This window comes from Pleuronectes platessa, chromosome 11 (assembly GCF_947347685.1).
Source record: "Pleuronectes platessa chromosome 11, fPlePla1.1, whole genome shotgun sequence".
NCBI lineage: Eukaryota > Metazoa > Chordata > Actinopteri > Pleuronectiformes > Pleuronectidae > Pleuronectes > Pleuronectes platessa.
In genome coordinates, this window is record NC_070636.1 from 3,841,112 (window position 1) to 3,855,661 (window position 14,550).

Genomic DNA, 14,550 nt, shown 5'->3' on the forward strand with positions numbered 1-14,550 from the left:
TTTGGTTCTGACCCGACACTTTGCTGCTTGTCTTCCAAACTATTTCCCTGTTTCGTACTCGACCCAAAGGCTCATCACCCCAAAGTAAATGGTTTAAAGAGTATATTCTCAGTTTGCTCATTAGAAAAAACTTGATGTACCAGCTTATGATGTTTTCCTGAGCTGAGATGTTTCAACGTGTGTGGGTGAGAAAACGGGTGATTCTCAGAAAACAGGCTTGTTTGTGTGCTGCTAAAAATACCTCAGAGAATCAGTTGAGTGTGGGACAGCATGTGGAAACAACAGGCGGGGGGGGTTGCAAATCAGCAACAGTTGTGACGGATGCTGTCATTTATCTAATAATCCCTTATTAATTAACAGTGGGTGGACGGTGCCTGATATGAATATGAGTCCAGGTTTGATTTCTGTCTTAGACGCTGAGTGGAAACAGGCAAACGACAAACTACAAAAGAAGAATGAATCAACAAATCTGTCAAGTTACCTTGAGTTGCTTTTATTGAGAGGAAAATGAATCACACAAGCAGCACAACACAAACAGCAAACAGAGAATTATAAAGCACGAAAAACAAGTCTGCTGCAGATTATTTTGTTTTCAGGCCGGTTATAGATTTAACATCTTTGAAAAGAATAAGCAGATTTATCGACTAAATGCAGAATTTTAACAGTTTATATTTATTTACTAATACAAATGCACTGCAACTCACAGCTTTATAGGATTATTTTGTTCTCAGATTTATTTACATGAAGCAACCGTTCATTTCCCTTCACGCTCAGGTCTCAGTTCCTCTGCTTCTGAGCTGAACTCTGCAACGGACACAAAGGAGAAATCAAAACCATATAAATATTTATTAAAAAAGTTTTTTTATGAACTTGAAGAACAGTTGATCATCGATCTTGTGTTTTAACGAACCTGAAGTCTCCAAACCAAAAAGGCCACGAAGGCTCCGTAGACGCAGCTCTTGACGATGAACACACCGTAGGAGAGTTTGGCTTTCGTTGTGATCCTCAGATATTCTTCTGCAGAAAGGTTCAAACATTGAGATGAGTGACATGATTCAAAGAGGAAACGTCCATTGTGTTGTGTCTGTGGAGCCGGTTGATGTGAGCAGCAGTGAGGTGAACAATGAATAACTGAATAATGTATCTACCTTTGGTTAGGACGTCAGCTGGAGCTGGTAGAAAAATAAGAAACGCATTAGACATGAACGGAAGATTATTTAACGTGTTTGTCCAGATCAGGTTTAGGACATGAACGAACCTGTATCCCCAAAGATTGATGATGGATAATTGATATATTCCATCCCATTGAAGAATCTGACGAAGCACTCAAATTTCAGCTCGGGTTTGTACCAGTCTTCGGCAGAGACCCTCAGCTGGCTGGTGATTTTGTAGGAGTTGCCGACCCGCAGGGCAGCTTCGTCCGTTAGTACACCACTGGTGACGTTTTTATGGTCAACCTGCCAGAACACACTGACATGGTCCGGGTAGAACCCACTGGCCACGCACACTAAGGTCTTCTGTCTTTCATTGTCCAGAGGGTTTCGACACTCTTTCGCTGATGGTCTGAGCACCTTCACTTTTGGTGGTTCGACATCAAACTCTGGTGGAGACAAAGACAAAGACATAAAACGTTTCAATTAAAAATCAAGCGTACATCTGCAACAAACAAAGGTGCAGCAGCAAACTCTAAATGACATGAGACGTCTTGATACAAGAATTTAGATCATGAACATTGAGGTTAAACACAGAGCATTAGCATCAAACACAGTCATCACAGGTCAGATGGCTCACACTGAGAGTAATGAAGATTTCATTCCTTCAGAGACGTGTTGGTTCGTTTTTTAATAATCTTACCGAGAACTGTGAGTTTGGTTCCCTCTCCAAAGTAAGCAGGATAACTTCCAGAGCACACTGCTGACTCGCGTGTGAAAAACTGACAAGCTCCTACAGTACAGGAGCTGAACCAACTCCTACTTTACTGGATTTGTGAGTTTTTCACAAGCCGGTCCACATACAGTACGAGTTTTGTGCCAAACTTATTCAATTTGTCACTTTTACATGCAAAGAAAGGCAGCTTCTGAATATTTGTGGTATGTTCATTTTCATTTTTAGTCCATTTTTTGCACTTTCATGTTAAAACCTGAGCCAAACAAATAATAGCACAGTTAAATTACACTTTTATAAATTATTTTTGAATTTTGTTCTTACCTAACACTGTCAGTTTAGTGCCGCTGCCAAAGTAAGCTGGGTAGTTGTTGTTCACACTGATACAAGCTATACAGAGAAAACTGCTCAACCACTCTGCACTGAAAGCTGCAGGCTTTTATCAGATAAACTTACAAACTGTTCTGCACACAAACGTGTAGAAATAAGACCCTTCACACTACATAAGACTGGATGTTAAAAATTTTTTACATTTTTGACTTTAGTCACATTTAAACCTGGTATAAATCAGTATTGGCAGATAAATGCTCCAGGATATTTTATAGGTATTAATTATTATTGTTTGAAATAATTTGAATTGTCTTACCTAAAACAGTGAGTTTAGTTCCAGCTCCAAAGTACGCCTCAGACTGGGAACTCACAGTAAGTCACAGGGCTGATAAGAACTCGCTGTGACAGTATTATTCTGGGCAAAGAGCCAAATGTTTTACTACTGTACTACTTGTACCTGGACAAAACTTCCTCCATAACTTTAACAAAAGAATAGAGGAGTATTCTATTTTAATTAAATTCAATAAAAGATCTTTAAGTACATCTTTTTTTAATCTCAAGCCATTTATTTATTTCTCACTTACAATAAAAACAAAAGAAGCTGTCAATGGTTTAATTTTTGCAGGTTTTCTTACCTAGAACAGTGAGTTTAGTTCCAGATCCAAAGTTAGCCTCCGAGTACGAGCACGGAGACATTCAACTGCACAAAAACTCTTCCTCTCGTCTGAGTACCAGTGACACTTTGAAACTTTTTTTTCACTTTGACATGTCAAAACTCGGATAGTTTGAGAGAACATGTATTTTTCCCATTCAAACGTGGATTTTGTGATTATATTGTGATTATCCCTTCAAAGTATCTAAACAAAACTATAATTCAGCACCGTGAAGAAGAAGTTAAAAAGGTTTTCTTACCTAAAACAGTTAACTTTGTGCCTCCACCAAAATAAGCCTCTGAAGCACCATAGGCACAGTGAACGTGATCAGTGCTGAAAACAAGCTTTACTTTGTACTTTTGAAATAAAACCCGACAGTTGCATCCTGTTTAGTTTCACGCTGTTTGCAACACAAACCTCTCAGCTCCTGTTGGAACTTTTTAACTCACCTAGAACAGTCAGTTTGGTTCCATGTCCGAAATAAGCCTCGTACTGACACAGTGTTTAACCTCAAGAACCAAAAGCTCGGAGCCACAACTCTGAAGAACTCGACTGAGACCGAGTTTGTGGAAGAACAGCTTAACCTTGAATTTAATGTATCTTTCCTTTTGCTTATTCTGAAGTCATAGACTGTACAATATATTGTTTCTTACCTAGAACAGTTAACTTTGTTCCTCCTCCAAAGTGAGCTTCATATCCAGAGTCACAGTGAACTCCAGCAGTGCTCCAACCCAAACATGCAGCTTTTACTTTGTTAAGCCCGACACTACGCTTGTCACACCTCAGTTTGTTTTTTTACAAGTTTTATGCGGCAGAAAAGAAAATGGATCTGTTTCATTGGGTTTTAGTTTTTAAGAGCTAAATTAATGAGCATAAAGTTTTACTCACCAAGAACTGTCAGCTTCGTTCCCTGGCCGAAATAAGCTTCGTTGTTGACACAGCATTAAAGCTCGTTATCAAAAACCACTGAGGTGAACTCAAACTGTCCAGACCTGAGTATGTTAGGTTTCTTAATGCAGCATTTCAGTGACAAAGTTATTGCATTTGATCCATTTTAATAAAACTGACTCACCCAGAACAGTCAGTTTTGTCCCTTTTCCAAAGTACGCTTCGTTGGCATTGTCACAGTGTAAAAATACTGAGCATGAAACTCTTTCTCTATTAGAGTCTTTGGAAGGTTTTTACTAATACCTCTGTTTATAATTGGATTCCAAAGCATTGTGACATTTAAGAATATACAGTAATAAATGGAAATATTTACCTAAAACTGTGAGTTTGGTTCCTTGGCCAAAGTAAGCAGGATCAGTGTAGGTCACAGTGTTTCTCTGCTCACTTTTAACTTCACTTCCACACCAGCTTCTTTTGTATTTAGGTTTGTTTAAGTGAAGTGATGTTGTGAAAGCTTAGACTTACCCAGAACAGTGAGTTTTGTTCCTTTTCCAAAGTACGCTTCGTTGTAGTTGTCACAGTGTAAAAATACTGAGCACGAAACTGTTGAGTCTTTCTCTCTATCAGAGAAGGTTTTACTAATACTTCCATTTATACTTGGATTCCAAAACAATATGACATTAATTAATATACAGTAATAAATGGAAATATTTACCTATAACCGTCAGTTTGGTTCCTTGGCCAAAGTATGCAGGGTATGTGCTGGTCACAGTGTTCTCTGTTCAGCTCAATATTTCAGATTTCCTGACAACACTTGTTACTTTACTTCCACACCAGCTTCTTTTGTTTTTAAAGTTTGTTTTAGTGAAGTGATGTTGTGAAAGTTTAGACTTACCCAGAACAGTCAGTTTTGTTCCTTTTCCAAAGTACGCTTCGTTAAGTTGTCACAGTGTAAAATACTGAGCATGAAACTCTTTCTCTATCAGAGTCTTTGGCAGGTTTTACTAATACTTCTGTTTAAACTTGGATTCCAAAGCAGTGTATCATTTATGAATAAACAGTAATAAATGGAAATATTTACCTAAAACCGTCAGTTTGGTTCCTTGGCCAAAGTGAGCAGGGTGTGTGTTAGTCACAGTGTTCACTGTTTAGCTCAATATTTCAGATTTCATCACAACACTTTCTCCTTTACTTCCACACCAGCTTCTTTTGTTTTTAGGTTTGTTTTAGTGAAGTGATGTTTTGAAAGCTTAGACTTACCCAGAACAGTCAGTTTTGTTCCTTTTCCAAAGTAGGCTTCACTTCCAGTGTCACACTGACTGTCTCCTTCACCAAAAGGTCACAAAACATCCCAGAAATATAAAGTTAGGACACAGCCTAATAATCCAGAGGATGAAAAAGGTTAAATCCTGAAGGATGAGCTTCATAATTTCCAAGTGTGCTTTGTTTTATGCAACCAAAGTTAAACAATCCTCCATTTGAATGAAATATATAAAAATGTAAGACTGTGTTTCGGCCAAATTCTTCATTGTTATCATCTTTCCAGTGCCAGTGTGACCTGACATCAAACACACCTTCAGAGTGTTGATGTTTTCTGCTCCATCGAGAGCCCCAGGTTACAAACAGCCATCTATACAATGGGTGTCAATGGGAGGAGGTTTTTGTACGGCGGCTCTATGGGAATGTATCACCGTGGCCCCCCTGTCCCCACTGTGAGAAAACACTACACAAAAACCTGATGTCGTTTTTCTTCACTGTTTCCCACCCCCACCCAGCGACTCCATATCTCAGCCTCCATCTCTCTGAGAGAGCTATGTCTATTTCTGTGTAGGCTAAGAAAAGACATGATATGGAGGGAAGGAAAAGAGACAGTGGTTTTTTTATTTTGGGGTCTTTTGTAGCTGCTTAGAGGAAGTGACATCACACATGGTCAGCCCCCTGAATCCACCCTTTTATCTAAGGACAAAAAAGACTCACATGTACTGAGAAGTTTGCATAAAACTAAAGGAATTACTACAAATTAAATCTAGTGTGCACCAACTGTCAAAATTAAACATGTTATGGCATCATAGGAGTTATATAAAATAGATTTTATAAAAGTGTCAATTTGTTCAGATCCATGTAAAAATTCAATGTTTTGTGGAAATCTGTTTCATAATTAAAGTGTAAACCTCCTAACAAGCAAACAAATGGAAATATTCACTTTATTTCCATCCACGTCTCATATTAAAATATATTCACTGCTTTTTATGAAGTCAGTTTAATACTTTTAATCAAATACAACATGCTTGTAATGAAGCATTACAAGCATGAGTGAGCTGTGACTTATTCTTCAGTTACACTTTATTCCAACTACCTCTTTACTATTTTTTTTTTAGCATTTGAATGCCTCATGTATCCTGACTTTAAATAAGAAAGAGATGTTAGTTGAAAGTCAAGTCCCACGTGAAGCCTGTAGGGGTCAGTGTTTGATAACAACTGCCTCCTTGGGATTGGGACGTCTGGGGGCCTTGTTCATGTTACAGGTTTCCCCCTTTTTCAGAGCATCAAGGTTTCGGGCCTTTGAAGAAGTTGCCCCTGAACTGTGGGACAGTCTGACTCTCCACACCAGGACTTCACCAAGTCCAAACTCTTTTAAAATTGCATGAAACCCCATTTTTACTTTGGCTTTTAAAACAGGGAGACTCTTTTATTTTATTTAAATGTGTTTATTTAATCACTTATTGTTGTCTTGGCTGTTTCTCAATTTCATCTGTGCAGACAACGTATGTTGTTTTCAAAGGTGCTTTACAACAAACCAACTTGACTTCTGCACTTTTCTGGCAACAAACCACGAACACCCACAGCAGCATAGCATTTGTGACGTCTGTCTGGTCTTTGTGCATCACTGTGGCTGGCAACACAGTAGTATCTGCTGCTGTCGTTGAGAAACACTTCATCGATTTGAAGAGAGAAGCGGTTCTTGTCTTTATTGATGATCGACTGAAAGTGCCCCACAGAGAAATCTAACTCTGACAGGAGGAACTCTACAGGAGCTGCGAAGTGCTTTTGTCGATACCAGTACATGAAGATGGTTTGCAGGGTGAACCCTGGACCCGGGCTGCACTCCAGTATCACTGTGACTCCTGGTCGAAACACTTGATCTCCAGACTGCAGAACATTAACTGTGAGACCTGTGACACACGATGTTAATATAGAAAACCGTAAATTCACTCATACAAGTAAATTTTGTGGGAATTTGATCCTTAAAGTGCTTCTTAACTAGTAAAACCCACCTGAGTTTAAAAGAAGTGACAGATAAAGGACCGTGATGAGCATGTTGACGATCGTCTGGCTTCCAGCTGAATGATGCAGTCACACATCAGCTCCACCAAGCAAATAGAAAACACCAAGTCACATGATCACATATGGTTGGAGGAGCAATGCTTTCACTAACTGTCCATCATAACTGTCTATTTCAAATCAAATGCTTAAAAGATAAGATAAGATGAGAGATAAGATAAAAAGAACAAGCATTCATTTAATTTCTGTCATGGTTAAAGGCATCTGAAGCAGCTTTTATACCATCAAAAGACACCAATACTCCATAATGAAAGTATTTCTACGTCATGATGAGAATGTCGTGTATATTTTAAGTGGAGTGACACTGGGTTAAAGGAAAGCGAACTAAAAATACTTTTATTAAATATTTATTTGGAAATTTACAAAAATAAATAGACCGTCTGGAGTGATTCAATTATTTTATTAAATAATGTTATACATTGGGCTACATGAACCAGTTTAATGCCTCATGTTGACACAACAAACAGCATTTTTCTTCTTTTTAGAAGACGTTTTATTATAAGCAAATATAATATTTATGTAATTAGTTGTTAGTTCTCATTATGTTATTTTTGTTAACCTGTTTTCATCCGTGCGTGTGTGTGTTATCTTACTGTACAGACTTAAAAGTCGGAAATTGCATCATATAGTGGACTAAGCTTCAATCAAATAAAAATCCTAATGTAATTTATTTAATTCTTGATGCTTTCATGGCTTAATGTCATGTCAAAGTAAAGTAGATGAAGTGACACTGCCTCTGTTGTTTTTTTAGTTCATGAGTTTAGAATATATTCGTTTATCCTCACAAAATTTGAGGAATATTTCACAGTAACAGTTTTTATATATTTTACCTCTTTTAAACTCTTTCAATGTCCTCATTTATTTGTTTTGTGTTTTCTAATCTTTTCAGTTATTTCCCCTGAACAGCACATTGCATGTGTTCTCAATCTGCTTTATAAATACTAATCAATAACTTAATAAACCTTATGATTATTTTTTATTTGTTATTTTTTACAATATTACAAATGTTATTCTCCAGTCTGATCCGCTACATCAGTGTCAGCACTGATTGGATGACAGCTTCCTGACTGTTGGGCCTCAGTGCAACACGATTGGCCAATGCCTGATTGGAGTCAAACGTCCCGCCCACTTGTTTCACCCAACCCACAGCTGCTGCTCGAGCTAACATGCTAGCAGAGGACTAGCTAAAGAGAGAGGGAGGCTGTGAGCGGTGAGAATAACAGAAACATTTTTAAAGGTGAAGTTATTAAAAGACTCCAGGAAGGATGTGAGGAAGAATTACGGTGGTTTCATCGAGCTAACAGCGGTTGAGGAGTCAGTGGATCGTAGCACCTGCGATGCTAACGTCAAACATGAAGCAGCCATTTTGTTTCCGGAACATTCCGCTGCTCCTCTGGACTATAGTGGGTAAGCTAAGATTAGCCTCTCGGCTAACGGTCCACCATTAATACTTATTTATAACAATAGACTTTATTTATACAGAAACTTTCATACTGAAAATGCAACTCAAGGTGCTTTAGAATAAAAATAAAATACTTACAATAAGATGGATCAGTAAGAACAGGCACTAAAACTAAGAGATAGGATAAAAGCATAAAACTTGCAAAATATGTCAATGGTGTTCAAAGTAAGGATCAAATTAATTAAAAGTAGAAAACATAGAAATAGCTCTGAGTTGTTTATATTGTCACAACAACAGAAAGCTGCTTCCCCAAGCTGTCTGTAGATCATGGTCGTTGATGGTCATTTCAGTCTGACTCTGCTGCTGCTCGGGATTCATTCAGACAGAATTACAGCTTCATTTTAGCAAGACAATCCTTTCCTGCTTGTGCCAACATGTGTTTTATCTCCTCGCTCGAACGATTGTGTTTAAAAACAAGGTCCGAACACATCAAGCTTTTAAATATGCACCAGAAGAACAAGGTTGGTGTCAAAGTTGTCGTGCTGTACGTTTCTGAAGTGTACTTGGTTATGATTGGTTTAGCTCACGTTAGATCGACCTATCAGCTGTCATCGTATGATATAAATGATTCTGATGATGTCATGCAGGATAAAAAAGTTTTGGGGTACATTTACAGTACATGCATCCCCCCTCCAACGCATCATTTTTATATTTTAGAATGATTTTAAGTGACACTCTGAGTTGGTAATGAGTTGTCAGAATAGTAGTTTAAGACTTTTGAGCCAACGACTCCACCAGCCTACCTCATAGCATCTGCACCCTGCCAACAGGAACAGGGCTTTTAGTGATGGAGTGACATTAAACCACATCACTGTGTACTGGCAGCGCAGAAATACACAGCTGAATCTGCTGGATCCGCACTGCGAATGATCAGAGCTCCTGCAAGCACATTCTCCCTTGTAATCTCAAATTGTTTATCTGACTGCGTCTCATAGACGGGGTCACTGCCAGAGTAGCTGTATCCAATCAAGCTCATCAACCCTGTCTCTTGTTGGTGGTACCAGAGCATTACATAGAGGTTGTTGTCATTGTGACTGCACTTGATCTCTACCCTGGCTGCTTGGTTGACTATTCTTGGAAGTGACGGCTCGAACCTCACACTCTTTGTTTGATCTGGTGGAGAAAAAAAACACACGCATGTTAAATATAGTCATTACCAAAGTCACAGTGTTAAAAAAAACATTATTAAATTTGCTGTATGAAGTTAACAACACAGTTAAAAAGCTCTTTTACTCACATGGAAGTAAGAGCAGGAGAAATCCAATCACAGCTGGAGACGTCCTCCATGTTTCTGCTGCTGCAGAAGAAACGCAGCTTCCTCCAGTGAGAGTCTGTGAAACAACACAAGTGGCTTATCATGCAGATGCACAAATCTCATGCCCAGTAAAACCATCAGGGTTTTTAGTGAGGGAGTCTCATTGAACCACATCACTGTGTACTGGCAGCGCAGAAATAAACAGCAGTGTGTGACAGGTTTGCCCTGTTAATAATGAGCGATCCTGTTGTGGTGCTTTCTCTGCTCAGCTTGAATTGTTCTTTGAACTGAGTCTCATAGCTTTGTGAGCCGATTGCATAGCCGTACCCAATGAGGTTCAAAGACAGACAGTCCTGTCTCTGCTGATACCAGAGCATAACTTGAAGGTTATTATCATTGTGACTGCAGTTGATCTGGACCACAGTGTTCTCCTTCACTATCTGTGGAGGAGACTGTTGAAAAGTAACAGCGCTCACCTGACCTGTGAGGAAAAAAGCAGATTTAATAAAATGTTATTGATTCTGACCGAAAAAATAAATATCTCTTTTTCGTAGATAAAAAAATCGAAAATGAGAATTGATTAAATTAAAGACAAAATTCTACATCTTACAATAAAAACCGATGAAGAGCAAACCAAATGTTTGCACAGGTGAAGGCATCGCGAAGAACTGATGTGAGGAAAGTGCTTCTCTGAGAAGAATACGGCTGTGTGTCTGTTTGTGTGTGTCTGTAAATTCATCACCACATCCTCATGACAGCAGCTGTAATACATGTGCTGTGCCTCCATCTGTTGGTTGACTCTCTTCCTCATTCACCGTCTGAAAAAACTGTCACCATCCAAAAAGTGGAAAAAATACTGTAATATTAACTTTAGGTCATAGCGCCCACCCCTACCCTCTGTCACTGCAGCAGGTCACTTTTCAAAATACAAAGAAGAATAAGAGTATTGTATTAGACAATGTTTTGCAAAAACTGTAGGGATGCTTACTTGTAAACTTTATTATGAAAAAAATACAAGCAAATATAAAGAACATGTATTCATTGTGTGTTTTCTGGAGTCTGATTTGCTGTGTTTCTCTCAGCTTTGAAGCTGTGTTGTGGTTTTTCTTGCTGTTATCTGCTGCATCGTTTATGGAGGTTTTTGAACGACGGCTCTCTCCGTCTTTATTACTGTGTACTTGCTGCTCCAAAATATTCTCCGCTGTCCTCAGAGTGCTTCAGGTTCTTGATTTGAAGAAAAGCTGTTTTCTCTCCATTTCCACTCACATTGAAGTGGCTCGAAAACTTTGACTCAATTTTGGGTGTTTTATAAAAAATATATCCGATCAGCTTCAGGGAACTGTCTCCTGCTGAGCGCTGGTACCAGAGAATCGTGTCATAGCTCGAGATATGATGTGTTAAGTTCAGGTTGACTTCACCATTTGTTTTCATCAACAGGTCGGCTGGAGTCTGAAACACTGGTTTGTCATTACTGAGGTAAACTCCTGTAAAGAGAGAATTCAGGCTCTAACTTCTTGTGACTAGTGGTTAAAAACATTTAGTGCACTCAGAATAAATTCCAGGGAAAGCAGAAGTAAGGAATAAGCAATCAATGAAAGTGAACATAAATATTACATCTCAGTTCTTCACTACTGGGACCGATGAAGATTCACTTAGAAAGGAAAATGTAAAAGTGTCTTAATGAAGGAATGATACCCTTAATCCAGAACACAGTGATGATGGATGTGATGAGATGAGGTGGCGTCATGTTGAATATGAAGAACCAGCGACTGTCTCTGCTGTGCTTTGTGGATCAGTGGGAGGGACAGGAAGTGATGTAGAGAAATCAGATTGACACAGAGGTAGCTTTACTTCATTGAGGAAATACAACACAACTTAACACTGTTTCCTCCACAATAGAGGTTATGTTTTCACTCCTATCAGCTGGTTGGTTGGTTTGGCAGCAAAATTAAGTTATGTTCTTCATCGCTTTCTTTAATATTGTGAGATGGGTCATATTTTGACAGATTGCACTGATTTCCTAGAGAATAATGCACTGATCTTGATCAACAAAATCCGTCATATTAAGGGGAATGAAATCTATGATTGTGTGTAGTTTGGTGCAGATCTAAATAAAGATCTTTGACCGATTTGACTGTGGTTTGATAAGCGCTTGGATAATCGGAATTCTGTAGAAATTGGATTTGGATTAATTGCTTCCTCATTACATTCAAGTAGGAATGTTCTCCTCCATGTGGTTATTTGCAGAGACAAGGTAATTATGTAAAACTCCCATGACAGACACGTTGACTGCAGGTGGCTGCTGAAGGTGTTTTTTTAAACCACAGTTGATAAAGAACAGCGTTTAGTTTTTGTGTTGTTCAAAGCAGATCTACCTCAGTGTGCATATCGCGCTGCACAGTAGTACACAGCACTGTGCTCAGATTCTATCAGGTCCACTATAAATAGAGAACCATTCTTTGGTTTGATTCCACTTAAATCTCCGGTGATATTGAAATGCTCTCTGGATAATTCTTCGTAGTATATTTGGCTGTGCTGCACATATCCGATGAGTTTTAGAGCCTGGACTGTGGGTGACTGCTGGTACCACAGCATCACTGTGTAGTCGGTCTGTCCGTGGGTACAGACGAGCTGCACAGCGTCACCAGCCTTTCTGATGAGAGCGGAGGGAGACTGGTGGACCTGAAACCCCAGAGAGATACCTGCTGTAAGTACAGAGGGACAGATCCACTGAAGAGATGAAGGTACATACAGTTAAAACATCACTTCACAGTGAAGCAGCTGTTACCTGTGAGGAAAGAGCAAAAGAGAAATCTAATCATCATGATGAGATCTGAGTTTCTCTAAGGTCATGAATGAAAAGTAGAGGTAGAAGTGAGTCTGTTTTAAAAAGGAAGTGAACATAGACAAGAGGAGTGGCTCCATGTGGTTCAATTATATACAGTCTGCCATTCACCTGATTCCCCTGAAGATGTGTTGCTTTTAATTTTATCCTCAAGTCAGTAATTGCACATGTCTGGCTTGAGAATAATACACAAAAAAGTACAAAAAAAGGATAAACTTCTATATTAACTAAAGTTAAAATATAATTGTGTGGAACAAAAATCAAACCACAAAAGCAGGTGTCTGGCAGCAGTGTATTCAGCGTCTCATTCAAAAGCATCCATGATAAAAGGTGCAGGGTTTTTGTTTAGTAGCGAGGGGATTTCTTTCAGTGTGCTTCTCTTGCTGCACAGTAGTAAACTGCACTGTGCTCTTTTCTGACTGCTTTGATTAGGAGAGAGCCATTCTTTGCTTTACTCCCTGTCAAATCTCCAGTGATTTCAAACACCTTATCATAAGACGCTTCCATTGTTACATCTTTGTAATACAAATATCCAATTAGTTTCCTAGCTGTGTCTCCTGGTGAGCGCTGGTACCAGAGCATCTGCCAGTAGTCAGTTCTATCATGGCTGCAGGAAATCTGCACGTTGTCACCAGGGTTTGTGACGAGGTCAGAGGGAGACTGATGGACGTCAAGACCCAGACAAACACCTGGAAACAGAGAGAAGAAATAATCAGTGCTGACACTTTAAATGAAGTGGTATTCCTGAAGTGTTACAGTGATTACCAATGAGCCAAGAAAGCAGGAATACTGTTGTCATGTTGACTCTGTCTGATTGAGCACCGATTGACTCTGTGTGTCAGAGTCCTATGAATCAAATCATCATTTACATCTCATTCTATCGCTCTGTGTGTGAACCTGAAGAGTGTTTTTCTTTTGAGCAGCAGTGCCACCTAGAGGAGGATGTAAAAGTCAGAGCTTAGTATTTGGCGCTGCTGTTAACCTGAATTATGTTACGTTGAAAGATATTCCTTTTATTTTTGTCCACCACATTCAAATCCATGTTATCTTGTCTTCGTAGAAACGTGAAGTGTTCAACCTCATCTGACCTCATTCGTGGGGAATTTTATTATATTCGAACGATTTAATCATACATTTTATTATAATACAAATACAAGCAAATATAAAGAACATGTTTTCACCAAACAACTTAATTGTTTCTTTTGTGTTTTCTGGAGTCTGATATTCTGTGTTTCTCTCAGCTTTGAAGCTGTGTCGTGGTTTTTCTTGCTGTTATCTGCTGCATCGTTTATGGAGGTTTTTGAACGACGGCTCTCTCCGTCTTTATTACTGTGTACTTGCTGCTCCAAAATATTCTCCGCTGTCCTCAGGGTGCTTCAGGTTCTTGGTTTGAAGAAAAGCTGTTTTCTTTCCATTTCCACTCACATTGAAGCGGCTCAAAAACTTTGGCTCAATATTGGGTGATTCAAAATAAACATAGCCGATCAGCTTCAGGGAACTGTCTCCTGCTGAGCGCTGGTACCAGAGAATCGTGTCATAGCTCGAGATATGATGTGTTAAGTTCAGGTTGACTTCACCATCTGGTTTCATCAACAGGTCGGCTGGAGTCTGAAACACTGGTTTGTCATTACTGAGGTAAACTCCTGTAAAGAGAGAATTCAGGCTCTAACTTCTTGTGACTAGTGGTTAAAAACATTAAGTGCAATTGGAATAAATTCCAGGGAAAGCAGCAGGAAGGAATAAGCAATCAATGAAAGTGAACATAAATATTACATCTCTGTTCCTCACTACTGGGACCGATGAAGATTCATTTAGAAAGGAAAATGTAAAAGTGTCTTAATGAAGGAATGATACCCTTAATCCAGAACACAGTGATGATGGATGTGATGAG

The 14,550-nt window shown here is 39.0% G+C and overlaps 1 protein-coding gene and 1 long non-coding RNA gene across 2 annotated transcripts; both read right to left on the reverse strand.

Annotated features, from left to right (window-relative positions):
- Positions 1 to 477: 477 nt before the first annotated feature.
- Positions 478 to 10,633, reverse strand: LOC128450411 (M1-specific T cell receptor beta chain). The gene is made up of 7 exons (XM_053433844.1): positions 10,425 to 10,633; positions 9,999 to 10,295; positions 2,209 to 2,274; positions 1,259 to 1,600; positions 1,149 to 1,172; positions 911 to 1,017; positions 478 to 804 (listed from the first exon to the last, which is right to left on the reverse strand). Exons 1-7 carry the CDS (start codon positions 10,471 to 10,473, stop codon positions 778 to 780), a joined length of 912 nt encoding a protein of 303 aa, XP_053289819.1. The 5' UTR covers positions 10,474 to 10,633; the 3' UTR covers positions 478 to 777.
- Positions 10,634 to 10,775: 142 nt separating this feature from the next.
- LOC128450412 (uncharacterized) lies at positions 10,776 to 11,616 on the reverse strand. Its single transcript, XR_008339998.1, has 2 exons — positions 11,510 to 11,616; positions 10,776 to 11,298 (listed from the first exon to the last, which is right to left on the reverse strand). It is a non-coding gene; the product is annotated as an uncharacterized LOC128450412 (long non-coding RNA).
- Between the last annotated feature and the right edge of the window lie 2,934 nt (positions 11,617 to 14,550).